The following is a 14,039-nucleotide window of genomic DNA, read 5'->3' as shown; positions in this document are numbered from 1 at the left end:
TTCACCGGTAGGCAAACCGGCTTCCCGAGGTATCGCTATCTCGGAAAGGGGCGCTCCACGCCTAACGCGGATGAACCTCGGAAACGGCAAGCAGAATGAACCAATAGGAACCTGTGTTATGTTTTATAACTACATAGCATTCCGAGGTCAGATTGCTATAGAAATAAAACATAAAACATATCGCTCAGGTATTTCAGGTCTACTCAATTGATAATTTCTGTGGCATGTTTTTCAATGAGCTACCTCTCCTGATCTGACACAAGTCCAAAATTACTACATCTGGGCATCCTTTTAAACAGAGACAACCCACCACAAAAAACCACATCCCAGCCCTCAAAAATGGTATCTCTCATGGAATACACTGCCAACGATGTTGCGCTGCACAAAGCGAAGAACGATATTTGGGTAACCATTCACGGGAAAGGTAAGGGATGACCCGAGTGAGTAAACAAATCGAAGCTTGTACTTATTCTGTGATCTTCTATTAGTTTATAATATTACGGACTACGTTCGTGATCATCCTGGTGGGGCCGACGTTCTGCGTGACGTTGCTGGAACAGACGCCACGGAAGCATACGAGGACGTTGGTCATTCCGACGATGCTGACGAAATTCTGGCAAGCTACTTGATTGGTACTTTGAAGGGGGCTCGCGAGTTTACACGCCCCAAGGCGATTCGTGTGGTCCAGCAACTACCAGAGCAAGTATCGGTCACGAAGCATTCGACTTTCTCCGCGGGAGCAATTGTGACCACCATAGGCTCTGTGGGGGGAATGGCATTACTTGCTTTTCTCCATACGCGCGGACACCTTCCAATTTCTGATTTCAGAGCTCAAATTTTGCGCCTGATACCCAAATTTGCACATGCCAGTCTTATTCCAAAAATAAGTCTGGGTGAAAGCAGCTTTTCGCAGGGGTTTATCTCGGCCGGTGGACTTTTTACGACAATCGGTGTCGTTATTGGTACAAAATTGTCGAGCCTCACGCAAATCCAGTCTGGCTTTACTCGCTATCCGTCACATCGCCAGAGCAAGGTAATGGCAAAGGCTGATCCACACCAAGTCAAAGGATTCCTCGATCCAAAGGAATACCAGGAGCTTCCGCTGAGCGCCAAGGAGAAGCTTTCGCCAAACGTCTATCGATTTGTTTTCACACTTCCACGGCCTAAAGAGATTATTGGCCTTCCTATAGGTCAACATGTTGCTATTAAAGCTACCATCGATGGTCAATCTGTTTCTCGCTCATATACACCAACGTCAAACAACATGGATTCTGGTGTCCTGGAACTAGTTATCAAATGCTATCCGGATGGTCTGCTCACCGGGAAGTATCTTGCAAATCTGGAAGTTGGCGACAAGGTTCTTTTTCGTGGTCCTAAAGGCGCTATGAAATACCAAAAAGGCCTTTGCAGTCGCATTGGCATGATTGCTGGCGGAACAGGCATTACTCCGATGTACCAGCTCATTCGTGCTATATGCGAAGATGACGCAGATACCACGGAAATTAGCTTGGTGTATGCCAATCGGTCAGAAGAGGATATTCTGCTACGGGATGAACTCGAGAAATTTGCTCGGAGATATCCAAAGAACCTGAAGTTATGGTACATGCTGGACCATCCTTCGCAAAACTGGAAATACGGCAAGGGATATGTGACACCCGCAATTATGTCTGACAGACTCCCTGCTCCGTCCTCGGAGACAAAAATCATGTTATGTGGACCTCCCGGCATGGTCAATGCTTCCAAGAAGGCATTGTGCAGCCTAGGATTTGAAGCCCCTGGAGTTGTCCCTAAAATTACAGATCAGATATTCTGTTTTTGAGTTGAAAGGTCCACTTTGCCAATTATTCGGGCTCTCACTGTATCATAAGCTATTAAATTTGACTATGTTTGGTTTTTGTATTTTCACACCTTTCTTTCGCAAATTTCTAGGCTTCAATTTACTAAACATTGGGACTTTCTTGATCCAGTACCTATTATTAGATCCATCCTTACTATAACTTTGTAGTGCGAGATATTCCGAGCTCAGTGGGTCGGTTGTCAGAAGTTGCTGTCTATATCTCTAGCGAATTTCATCTTCGCTCAACTTCAGCTAGAAACCAAGGAAATGCTTACGCACTTTGGGCTTCTGCGCCAGAAAATAGTAATAGACATGGATTTAATTTAACATTTTATGTATGGCTTCTCTTGTAAAGATTTCTTCAGTGGGTTATCTTATAATAGTCGTTCAAGTTACCTGAAACTACGAAATCGACCGCGGGACTTTCGAGCGCTACCGGGATCTAGATACTAGTGTATCTCAGTGAAGGACCTCAGGATTCTCTGCCCCTTCACGGTTTAGCTGACAAGGGTAAAATTTCAGAGAAAGACCCGTGGGCAAACTCTACTATCTACTAGCCGTGCCCATAACCTGGTTTTCGAATTATGATTAAGCAGGTGCTTGAGTTAAAAACTTGGAAGCTGAAACAATTTCTTCCCGAGGTCGCTTTCCCGAGGTTCATGCACGTCGGTCTTTCCGAGGGTTCCCCTGCTTACTCCTCTACGGCGCCGCGGATAAGTCGGAATTCTTGTCTCTACATATTTTCGGTATACCGATGTATGACTGGACACCGGGTCTTCCGGTAGTAACTGTTCTTCGGGACCGGCACGACAAATTGTGGTAAGCATGACGGTCAGTGGCTACTAGTTGTATATTTATTGACACCATCCCCCCTCCGCAAATCTTTGCAATAATCTAACACTCTTCCAACATAACAATTATCTCTTGTTTGTTATCAACATATTATTATTTCACGATGCTTCAAAGCTGGACTCCTCCTCGGGACTACAGGAACAGACCTGTCGTCATTCTTGGCGCCGGAGTATTGGGAAGACGGATAGGTCAGTGTACTCTATGCTATATCTATGAAGCTGATAACTGACAGTCGATATTTTTAGGATGTATCTGGGCTTCTGCAGGCTTTGATGTGCGCTTACGGGATCCAAGTAATCAGCAACGCGAGGATGGTCTAGCATACATCCGAGAAAATGTCGCATCATATGCCAAGGAAACTGGAGATCGAATCGGCACAGCACATGCCTTCGAAAAAATGGAAGAAGCTCTGGCTGACGCTTGGCTTGTGATCGAGGCTGTTCCCGAAAAGATTCAGCTCAAAATCGATACATTCGCGCAGCTCGAAATGCAGGCTCCAAATGACTGTATTTTGGCCTCCAACTCTTCGTCCTACAGATCTTCGGAGATGCTGGGAAAAGTATCGGAATCTGCCAAAAAGCGAATCTTGAATATGCACTATTACATGCCACCTCAGTGCATGGTCGTGGAACTCATGACCGATGGCCATACCGAAGAAGGAATTTTCCCTTTCATGGTCGAACGCTGCAAAGAAGGAAACACATTGCCTTTTATTGCCGGAAAGGAGTCAACTGGTTTCATTTTCAATCGTCTCTGGGCAGCTGTCAAAAGGGAGACCCTGTCCATACTGGCCGAAGGGGTCTCGGTGCCAGAGGAAATTGACACTCTTTGGACCGAGATGTTTGTCAAGGGACGTTCGACTCCCTGTAAAATGATGGATCGTAAGTTCTCTTAAATCTTCCGTCGTCGCATTCTCATTTGCTGACTCATTGAACTAGAGGTTGGTCTGGATACGGTCGCGTTTATTGAGTCACATTATGTTCAAGAACGTGGAATTTCGTCGGAGAACACTGTCGACTATCTGAACGAAAACTACATCAAACACGGCAAATTGGGCAACAAGAGCTCCCAGGGCGGATTATATGCTCCAGTAAAATCCCAGACCACTGATGGTCCTGAAAAGCCCCCTATTATCGTTTTGGACCTTGGCCTGTCTGCGGTTTTACCAACAATGACATCTGGCTCTGTTCTTGAACTCTCTAGGGACGGGGAACAGATGAAAACACTGGTGGAGAATCAGTCACTGCCTGATGGTGTAGCCGTTGACCCGCACACCGGTAAAATATTCTGGACAAACATGGGAATTCCTGGAAAAACTGATGGGAGCGTGGTTTCCTTTGATCGTCAGGAAAACATCACGAAAGAGCTATTACCCAAAGGTTCGATCAACACACCAAAGCAACTAGCACTCGACACAGTCGCGAACAAGATCTATTTCTGTGACCGGGAAGGACTTGCCGTCTACCGCTGCAATTTTGACGGCAGTCAACTGGAAAAGATTGTGCAAGCCGGAAATTCAAACAACCCCAAGGAGGCTGCAGATGCTAGGAATTGGTGTGTTGGTATAACAGTTGCACCGAAACTGGGAAAGTTCTACTGGACGCAGAAAGGCCCGTCTAAAAGTGGCCAAGGTCGCATTTTCTGTGCGAATATTTTGCTGCCAGCAGACCAGTCTCTGGATTCAAGAACAGATGTTGAATGCATGGTTGATGGTCTTCCGGAACCTATTGATCTCGAGGTCGATGAGGAGTCCTGCATGTTATATTGGACTGATCGTGGCGAGATTCCTTATGGCAACTCGCTAAATCGACTACAGCTTGATAAATCCGGTAGTGAGCTTGGAATACCCAGTGGCAATACACACAAGGTTCTGACCCACCATTTCAACGAAGCGATTGGGCTGAAGCTTGATACCAAGAACAACACGATCTATGTGACGGATCTTGGTGGTAAGATTTATCGTTGCGACTTGAACGGAAACAACAAATCGGTCCTCTATTCCGATGAATTCCGAGCATTCACTGGAATTGCGCTTTTTTAGAAAGGATTGGGAGCTAAGGGCATTGAATATTACGCGGGTGCGAATGTTGTACTATAGAACGCATTGTTTCTACACTTCATAGAACGGATCCATACTATCAATAGATTTTCTCTTCTCACTTTTTTTGGCATTCTTCTACCTAAGTATCTACTATTACAGAGGAATTTACTAGAGTATGCTCACCCCTGCGACTGGTACAATTATTTCGAGAAACCAAGCCCTTTAGAAGCATGCGAGCGAATTGAGGACCCTTTTTGGACATTTAGATCTAACACTAAGGCTTCACTCTAGCTATACACATGGAGAGTAGGCTCTAGGTGAATATAATTTATTCTTCTATCTAATAATTGAACATGGAATTCCTACCCCTTCGACTTTGAGATATTTTAGGAGTGTTGGGATCTGGCTCGTTCTGGCCTCGGGATGCCGGCACAAAGAAGCGGATGACGTCAGCTTACCGAGGTTTCATCCCGAGGTATCTTAGCAAACAACCTCCTGTCAGTAAATGCAGCGCAAAACCGAGCTTCGAAGACCGTTTACATAGCTGGTTTCTCGCTTTATGACGCTCCATTCCGAAGCCGCGCTTCGACATTCATTAAGACACCCTCGGTATCTGGCTCGCAGAATACCATGCCGCCCACAAATCAAAATCCGCGTTCGCGGCGTCATAGATCAGCTGTCGCATGCCAAGCGTGTCGCCAACGAAAGGTGCGGTGCAGTTTGACAGTCACTGGTGTTCCTTGTGCCGGATGTACCCAGGATGGCTCGGACTGCGTTGTAGACATGGACCGGGCAAAATTGTGAGAACATATACAGAATTTGGGTTTACATGCGAATCGTGCTAAACAGGAGGGATCCACTATAGAGTCCAGCATCTTGGCCAGTTGGCACCTTCCAGCTCCCGTCGGAGGTCTGGTCAGTCAGTTCATTCAAGTTTTTTGCCTATCAGTAGCCAAGAACCTCCGCTCGCACACGCGACTAGGTCGGCCGATCTGGCTCCCAGGCGCACCCAATCGGAGCAGGCTACGCCCAGGGCAGCCGATCATCGGCTTGGCAATATCGAAGAAGAAGTACGTAGTGGGCTTGAGATAGCGTCGGCTGCGCTTGGTCAGCCACAAAGGACTGGAGAAGTCCCTTTCTATGCAGGTGAAGAGTGATCGATCCGCAATGGAAGGGATACTTTACTCAACTTTCAACAGGAGAACGAACAGGGCCCACATCGGCTCTCGATATCTGCTCGCCAGGACAATCATTACCGAAGCACTTCCTGATTCCATCTCATCGGAAAGATCTCAGCGACGAAGATCGTGATTTTCTGCAGCGCAAAGGCGTTTTCACACTCCCCGGGAAAAATGCATGTGATAGCATGGTCGAGGCCTATCTACTTCATGTGCACCCAATCCTACCAGTGGTCGAAGCCGATCTACTATTACAGCATCACCAATCGGGGCAGCTTCACAGTTACAACACCTTACTACTATGGAGTCTGTTCTTTGTTGCAGTAAATGTGAGACTCGAAATGCGCAGCCACCCCTCACGAAGCTAATATAAAAAAAATACAGTTCATTCCAGTGGACATATGCGAGGAAGAGGGATTTCCTTCGAGGAGAGAGATGAGATTCGATATGTATTCACGAGCAAAAGTAAGGAATGGCCCACCCACCAGCCCCCTCCGAGTCCCTTCACTTTCTTCCAGTACTGAACATTTCGGTTCACTAGTGCATGTATAACAACGGCAATGAACGGAGCAACGTCGTGCTATTGCAGTCTTCTCTGCTTTTGGGATTCTGGCATTCCGATATAGAAGAGCATATGCAACCCTGGTACTGGACAGGGATCGCAACAAGCCTAGGCCATATTCTCGGCCTGCATCGTGACCCTGGAATATCAAGCTACAATTCATCCATCACCGACCGACAAAGGTCATTCTGGCGTCGTCTTTGGTGGTGCTGCTTCTTTTCGAGATCGATGGCTAGGACTTACTTTGGGGAGGCCCTTACGCATCAACCTTGATGATTGTGATATCCCTATGCCGTCAGTCGACGATATGCTGTTTGACATTGGGGTCCCTCAAGAATACAGCTTTTCGTCCTGCTTTCCAGGGGACATGCGAAGGTCAGCTGAATACTGGATTATTCTTATAGAGCTGAGCTGCCAGCTGGGCAAAATCATGACTGTGAACTATCAAGCAGCGAGGTCAAAGCCATCTCTTCGTGAGCTTGAAATGATTGAGAGTCAACTGCTACAGAGCAGATTGCCAGATCAGTATGAAGTTGGACTCATGCCGAGCACCCGGTTTTATTCAAACCACGTTCATTTGCATTATCAGTAAGTTCTGGATGACTCTTGGCTTCTTCTGATCGACTAGTTAATATCATCGACACTACAGAGCGATGCTGGTCACATTTTATCGACCCTGGGGAACAGATGCTCCGAACGAACTTCATGACAGCGCTAAGAAAGACTGGCAACATCGAATGAGACTCAGAGCCGATGCTGCTGCCTCCAGAACAAACGAGATTCTAGATGCGCTAGTTCAAGATGATCTTCTGGGGTTTGCAGGGCCTATGACGTGAGTTTATCCCGTGGCAGGAGAAGGGGAACCCTCGGAAGGGGGTGGGAGACAAGTAGAGTGACAAAGCTAATTTAGCATGGGCTCCCAAGACCGCCACTTTTAGTTCCCGCGATGCAGGCGCATCTCCTTCATTGCAAGACCGGCGATCCTCTCTCGAAGCGAGTCAGGCTGAACAAGCTCGAAATGTGCATGTTGGTCATGGAAGAGCTTCAAAAAACGTACACCGCAGCCTCGATCTACCGGGCCGTCTTCACCAAGGCCCTCCAAATGATTTTCCCAGGGTACTCGGCCCCTGTGGCACCTTTTAGCTCCACAGCCAATGCTGCAGCTGCAGCTCCTACTACTGCAAATGTGAATGTTCCTGTCAATTCTCCTATGGGGGCCGATGTCCCTGACTATACCCAGGGTCAGATCAACGAGGGCGACTTTGTTGTGGCTGATGGGAATCTGATGGATGCATTAATGGATGAGGCATCGATTTTCAATTTTTGGGAGACCTGGAATCAGATATAACCATGTACTTAGTTACTAAGTGGCAACTTGAAGTCATAATGTATGTAGAAGGATGAGATGGAAGGTGCCAAGCCCAGGATTCTTTCGACTGCAGGTATTCCTTCTTGTACTTGTACATCCACCCACCTCACTGCACACACTCTGCACACTCTGCACACTTTGTTTGCTGTGCTTTGCTGTGCCCCGCGACAAGTCACCGTTGCTGCATGCAAGCCAATGGCGTTGTTACGATCATGAGATCTTGCCATCTCGCAAACTCGGGATCCGAGCATCTGCACCACGACTCACCCTGTTGGTTTGTTGTTTACGCCGGCCAACTAGGCCATCCATGTCAATCCCGGGGTTGGCCGACCGAAGCTTTGGAATCTTCCAACTTGATTGATTTGTTGCATGTCCAAATCCAGTGCCAGGGCTTGTCTCGACTACGACTCCACCCACAGGTAGTTACTGTGCATCTGTAGTTGGTGCCAGCGGGCTTTCCCCACAGCCGCGCCCAGAGAACAGCAACCTTTGGAACTTGCGAACATCATGGCACACAGAATTTCGATTCCCTCGCTTCGGCCACAGGGAATTTCTCATGCGCGCAAGACTTGACGATTGGTCATTGGCCACCATGCGCGATCCACGACCAGCAGAAGCTGACTCCGCAGAGACCAAGGGGGGCGACGAGCGAATCAGCATCACCGGCTGGGCTGTCCACCTCACGCATGCATGCAGTGCCAACGCATCATGGCCGTGTACTCGGTACTCGCGACCAATGTACTCTGCAGCCAGCCTCTCCCTTGCCGCAGAACTTGCTATGACCAGTTGGAACATGCTGGCTCAGTGCCCCGGTACTCCATGCCTCCGAGACAAAATCGCCATCTGCAACTGTCCGCTTCGAGTCGGCTAGCCTTTTGAACAACTCGGTGATTTTATACTTCTCCTCTCCTACTCGTACCCTTTACCACTTTCCCTTTCGACCTTTGTTTGACCTTTCAACTCCCTTCATCCTCCCGTTCTTTCCTTTCCTTTCCCGTTCTCACCCTGGACTCGTTCGCCAGTTGCTCTATCCCCTCCGCCCGGGCAGGTCGTCGTCATTCCCATGACCCCCGGCCGGTTTCTTGCCCCGCGATAGAACCATGCGATAAGGATCCGCCCATCGCGGCCAGGGGCTTTTCGCGATCCTGTTCTCCGCCTGGCGCGACAAGAGACAAAATGGTGGTCTATCCACAAGAGGACCCTTGGTCCTCTACCAGTACGTCTAGATTTCTCATTTGGTTTCTGCTTCTGTCTGTTCTTCTTTTGCGCGCCTATTCTTCCATTTTTGGCTGTTTCAGCTTGTACTGGTCTCTTGTCACCTTCGTGGGGTGAAACCCACTCCCCTGGTTCCTTGTCGTCTCGCTGCCTGATTTGATCCCAATCTGATCTGCTCCAGCCGTGCGGATTCCCACTCTCCAGACTGATCCACCATGTGATCCATCGCATCGGGCAGATCCCACATCAGTGCCTCTTCCTCCTTCACCACCAGCGTCGCCATCAGCGACCATGCCCTCCGATGTTCCTCTGATAGAACCAGTGGAACAGAGCGTGGGGCCAGGTGAGTTGGGTGGCTCGGCCCGTTCCAGTCCCAAATCCATGGCCAAATCTCCTGGAGAAGACTCCCCGCATCCAACTATTCCCGCGATTCCCACGGCCACCAGAGATGAAGGGCCCCAGGTCTCCTTTGAAGAATTCTCCATGCGATTCCGACAAAGCCAGCGCAAACAAATCCAAAGGAAGCGACTGGAAAAGCGACTGCGCGCCACCAAGGTCTCCATCGGTGTTTCTGCGCGCATAATCCGGATCGGCAATACGGTCCAGCGAGGTCTGGTCGAAGCTCTCAAACATGATGATAAAGCCAGTTTTGCCGCTCTATATCACACGCTCTATGATCTTCAGGAGTCGTGTACATCCAGTGCACGGCGTGATGACCGAGATGAATCGCTGGACGAACAGGAACAATCCTCGGAGCCTGAATTGGATCGCTCCTCGGACTTCTTTAACCAACTAAGCCCTCAATCCCGGGCGGACTTGCTGGAGATCTTACGGCTGGTTCGTTCTGATCCCCAGTTCCTGGTCGACCGTCTCCGCAGTTTCACCTCATCACAACTGGCCTCTTTTACCAACGCAGCCACTGCTTTGGATGCCGGAGACCCTGCATTTCCGTCTTCTTCTTCGTCTTCTTCTTCCCGTTCCTTCCGAGGTCAATATTCCTTTAATCGAAATCCAACCCAATCAGCCTCGTTCAAGGACCATGCGTATGCTTTTGAAAGGACCAATCCGCTTTCCATCTTGCTTTCTAACGTTTATGCCGCCCCTTTGGAGTCTGGGACACCGGAGTTCACATTACGGCTGGACATGTGGTCTTCTGTCTGCGCTCAACTAATGTCCCAGGGTAGCAGTAAATTCTACCCTCTCATTGGGCAAATCTTGTCTGCTTGGGCCACCGGCAGCAACTGGAAAGCCCGTCCCAAGTTTGAACTCTACCTTATGGATATCCTGCAGACCGGCGCTTTCCTTTTGGAGCATATAGATACCCCTGCCGGTTTGGACTTTGCTGCCGAGGCTCTGGATCCCCTTCGAACCGATGTCGCCGAGGAATTCTTTGCTTCTGCCGTGGATGACCTATTCCGTGTTCTCGATGACCCCGATGGTGGTTTTCCTTCTACTGTTCTCCAGTTTGCTAAAGCTGTGCTTTGTAAATTGGACAATCTTGACGGCCGCAGTCGTTTCCTTGAGTATCTTTTTGTTCAGTGGTTCTTCCCAAAGTTCCTCTATAGCGCTTTAACCTATCCAGAGGTACGAGCCTCCCCTCCCGCCAGTCGAATTCATTCTGACAAGTTTTGTCGGATAGGCACACGGTTTGTTGCTCGATTTTCATATTCGAAAAGATGCTCGTGAGAAGCTGCTTGGGCAGGTTGGACTGAGGGCCTATTCTCAAGTATTCGCTGTCTTACGTTCTATGTGGGTTTCAATCAATGCTCACCTCGCATTTCTTTATCAATATAAGATGTTCGGTGGCTAATTTCAATACAGGAACCATTTTTCCATTCTTCGGCCATCCATCAAACGGCGTGTTGATAGCATGATTTCACGCCTCCAACCCCCTTCGTCTACCGAACTCCCAGCGATGGATTTCCTGACACCATCCCTGGGGAATGACTCGTCGACGTTCCTTTTGCTTTCCGCCAGTGATATACTTACACTACTAGACGCTCTTTTCCCACGCTCGTCATCCACATTACACTCTCCCCAAGATTCAGCAGGTTTCTCTTCTTGGGCTTCAAGTCTATCACCTACCTATAGCATTCGTCCAGACTCATATTATGAACCTGGTTTCTTCCGGTCGCCCCACGATACAGACAGACGCCCCACCTCTCGAGGTAGCTCTGTATTTTCCACGGAGACTTCTTCTATGTCTGCCCCTGAGAGTAGAATCGGTCAGACTGCCGCACGGATACGCTTCGAGTTGTCTGATTCGGACGAATTAACCGAACGCCCACGGTTGGAAGCTCCTTCAGATGAGCATTGGACCATTTTCTCGGTCGCTCAGGATGGTCGTGGTCTCACATGGAGCCTACTTCCGGACTGTGGATCACGAAGGACCTCTGTCATTGAAAGTGATGATGATGCCCAGTCTACAAGTCTTGGCCTAGAAGAAAATTACGAGGCACTCCAGACAGCCATAATTCGCCTTGTTCAAGAGGATCAAGTCTATGATTCGGATGACACCAACCGCTATTCAAGTCCTTTCCAGGCTTCATCGAAATCGCTGAAGCAACGCTTCAACCAAGCCATGGCTTCTTCTCACCACTCTTCTAATTTTGTGGGTGCACACTATTGGTGGAATGCCTCACGCCAACTTCGACAAGGCAATACTGTTGACTCCTCACCTATGGGAGATGATTCATGGATTCTCGGCCCAATGCACAGCTCATGCAGTCGTTCCCTGACCAGATCCCGCGCTATCATCGATCGCTGTGAAGGTGATTTCGTGTCACTGGGCAAAAACCTCCGCCGTCTCCAAACACATGTCAAGGGCTTGATGACCACTATCTCCAAACTTCGAAATAAAATGTGGTACATGACCGATGTCAAAAATTCAATGAGGTACGAAGAAGCTCGACATGTGGCTATGGCTCTGAAGACCATGATCTACTCCTCTCGTCCCTACTTCGATATGCCCGAGGAACCACGCACTCGTACCGGGGCCCGTTCGTTAGGGGGATCCCTATTCCAAAAGCCGGAAGTGCAAGTTATGAACATGATGAAAGCACCAAGTAGTCAGGGTGGTCCAAAGAAATTATCAGATGAGCAGGTGGAACTCACTCGCAAGTGGCTGGCCCACAACGCTATTGATAATTTCTGTAAAGGCGAAGAACGCATCCACAGGTTCTGTTATGAAGTTCGAACAAGCATCAGTCGCCTCGTTGGCGAGACCATGGCAGAAACTCCTGTTCTGTGGGCCAGCGAGTTATTTCAAAGAGAGCGAGCAAGGTATGAGGGCTACGGCAATCATTCGTTCCCAGGGTTGTCCGTACCGACAACGCCTCGACCTTCGACTACTACAAGTGAGGACCCGATGCATGCCAGTCAATTACATGGAAGCAACATATATATGCCCGAGTTCACGCCACGGTTCTCCCATGATACCCCGTTCATGGGGCGAAGACCGTCCATTCAGAGCATCGGTTCGGACAAAACTCGCCCTGCTCGTGACCTTCCCTCTATCGATATATCATCCATTGCGGGCTCTCCCGGGCGTGCAGCATCGACGTCGACTGGCGATACTTGCAGCACTTTTTGGTCCGCACCGCAGCGCCATCCTATGTACGCTAACAGCGTATCAAGTGTGTACTCACGACCACCTTCAATGTTCAGCGAAACTGCAACACGACAACCTCGTCGCTCTGAACGCAAGACAGTTGGGAAATCGGCATTTATGGACGACCTGCGGCAAACCTTAACCAGTCTACTTCTCAGCGATCTAGGCTCTCCGGTTTGGAGCTGTGGCAGTGAAACAGATGCCTGGTTCACCAACAAACTCGATGAAACGCGTGTTAGAGTGCAGATGCAGAGGCACGCCGCCGTTGAGAAATTTTGGGCGGATTACGAAGAACGCTCAAAAGGTACCAGGCAACACCGCCAGACAAATGGTGGGCGACGGAGCATATCTCTCGAGCCTCCTGTTTCCCGCCGCAAGAGTTCGCCGAGCGATCAAACCCCTTCTAGTCTGGACCAAGAATCAGATCAAGATGACCAATCGGCCTTTTCATACAAGACAGTCTTCCATCGTTTGATCGAAGTTTTCTCTCGCCATGGAAACCCTTTTGTCAAACTCAATGCTCTCCGAGACCTCAGGTCCTTGGTCGTCGCCTCTCTCATCTCGTCCCATGATGCAAATTTGGCAGGTACTTCTAGCAGAATATACTCTAGCGGTGCCGATCGTTTACAGGGTCCCCGCCAACCACGACCTCGAGCTACCCGTCACAGCTTCTCGGAGATGCGACCAGCAGGGCTGGCCTCCATGGATCCAGAAGCTCCTATCACCTCAGTCGATTCAGTCACCTGCGAATCGCGTCCGTCGGACTACTGTCCACCGTCTGAGGATCAGATCGTGGCTACCCTACGTGACTTGATTCTAGAAGTCAAGCCCAAGACTCTCTTCCGGGACTTGCAGTTTATTTCTGCCTTTGTTCCCAGCGAACATTTGAGCAAAACCGACCGGGGCACAGCGTTCCTTCAATTTGGCCTCGCTGCTCTGAGTCTCAAAGACGAGGTCTGCAATGCCATGGTCGAGATTGCGGACCGTATTGTATCTCAAGAGCTCATGTGCCGACACCCGCTTCCTGGATCCGACTTCTACCCGCGACCTAGCCACGCCATCGAAGACGCAGCGGCGATGTGGATCGTCACCGCTAAAGAGGGCAACCCAGTCGCTCAACGCGAGCTAGCTATCCTCTACTTAACTCATCCAGAACGCCTTCCTCGGGTCACGCTACCACTGACCTGTCCGCGAGATACCTTCAAGGCTGAAATGATGTATATGCGCGGTAAAGATTCCAAGTCGGACCCGCAAAGTATGTGTTTGGCACTGCACTGGATGCAGCTGTCAGCAAATGGAGGAGATCTTCTCGCTCGCAATCGTCTCCGTGAGCGAGAGGAGTTTGACTCTATTGCTTGAGCAATCTCGCTCCGGT

General features: G+C 49.3%; 5 protein-coding genes across 5 annotated transcripts; all 5 read left to right on the top strand.

Annotated features, from left to right (window-relative positions):
* Positions 1 to 339: 339 nt before the first annotated feature.
* On the top strand, positions 340 to 1,819 carry N7509_012102 (uncharacterized protein; the record flags this gene model as incomplete). The annotated part of the gene is made up of 2 exons (XM_056636739.1): positions 340 to 424; positions 489 to 1,819. 2 exons carry the CDS (start codon positions 340 to 342, stop codon positions 1,817 to 1,819), a joined length of 1,416 nt encoding a protein of 471 aa, XP_056482769.1.
* Positions 1,820 to 2,792: 973 nt separating this feature from the next.
* On the top strand, positions 2,793 to 4,730 carry N7509_012101 (uncharacterized protein; the record flags this gene model as incomplete). The annotated part of the gene is made up of 3 exons (XM_056636738.1): positions 2,793 to 2,877; positions 2,935 to 3,570; positions 3,628 to 4,730. The coding sequence occupies 3 exons, from the start codon at positions 2,793 to 2,795 to the stop codon at positions 4,728 to 4,730; spliced, it is 1,824 nt and encodes a 607-aa protein (XP_056482768.1).
* A 983-nt stretch (positions 4,731 to 5,713) lies between these two features.
* Positions 5,714 to 7,818, top strand: N7509_012100 (fungal specific transcription factor domain-containing protein; the record flags this gene model as incomplete). The annotated part of the gene is made up of 6 exons (XM_056636737.1): positions 5,714 to 5,800; positions 5,905 to 6,237; positions 6,293 to 6,440; positions 6,875 to 7,058; positions 7,120 to 7,302; positions 7,395 to 7,818. Coding segments are annotated over 6 exons (1,359 nt in total), but the record flags the coding sequence as incomplete, so codon positions are not given.
* A 613-nt stretch (positions 7,819 to 8,431) lies between these two features.
* Positions 8,432 to 8,710, top strand: N7509_012099 (uncharacterized protein; the record flags this gene model as incomplete). The annotated part of the gene is made up of 1 exon (XM_056636736.1): positions 8,432 to 8,710. One exon carries the CDS (start codon positions 8,432 to 8,434, stop codon positions 8,708 to 8,710), a length of 279 nt encoding a protein of 92 aa, XP_056482766.1.
* A 305-nt stretch (positions 8,711 to 9,015) lies between these two features.
* N7509_012098 (uncharacterized protein) lies at positions 9,016 to 14,023 on the top strand (the record flags this gene model as incomplete). The annotated part of the gene is made up of 4 exons (XM_056636735.1): positions 9,016 to 9,055; positions 9,236 to 10,638; positions 10,694 to 10,803; positions 10,876 to 14,023. The coding sequence occupies 4 exons, from the start codon at positions 9,016 to 9,018 to the stop codon at positions 14,021 to 14,023; spliced, it is 4,701 nt and encodes a 1,566-aa protein (XP_056482765.1).
* Positions 14,024 to 14,039: the final 16 nt, after the last annotated feature.

The sequence above is a fragment of the Penicillium cosmopolitanum genome, assembly GCF_028827165.1.
Source record: "Penicillium cosmopolitanum strain IBT 29677 chromosome Unknown utg000011l:1.0-3548175.0:1.0-3550911.0, whole genome shotgun sequence".
Lineage (NCBI taxonomy): Eukaryota > Fungi > Ascomycota > Eurotiomycetes > Eurotiales > Aspergillaceae > Penicillium > Penicillium cosmopolitanum.
Note: the sequence above shows the minus strand (reverse complement) of the source record. Positions and strands in the feature narration are given on the sequence as shown.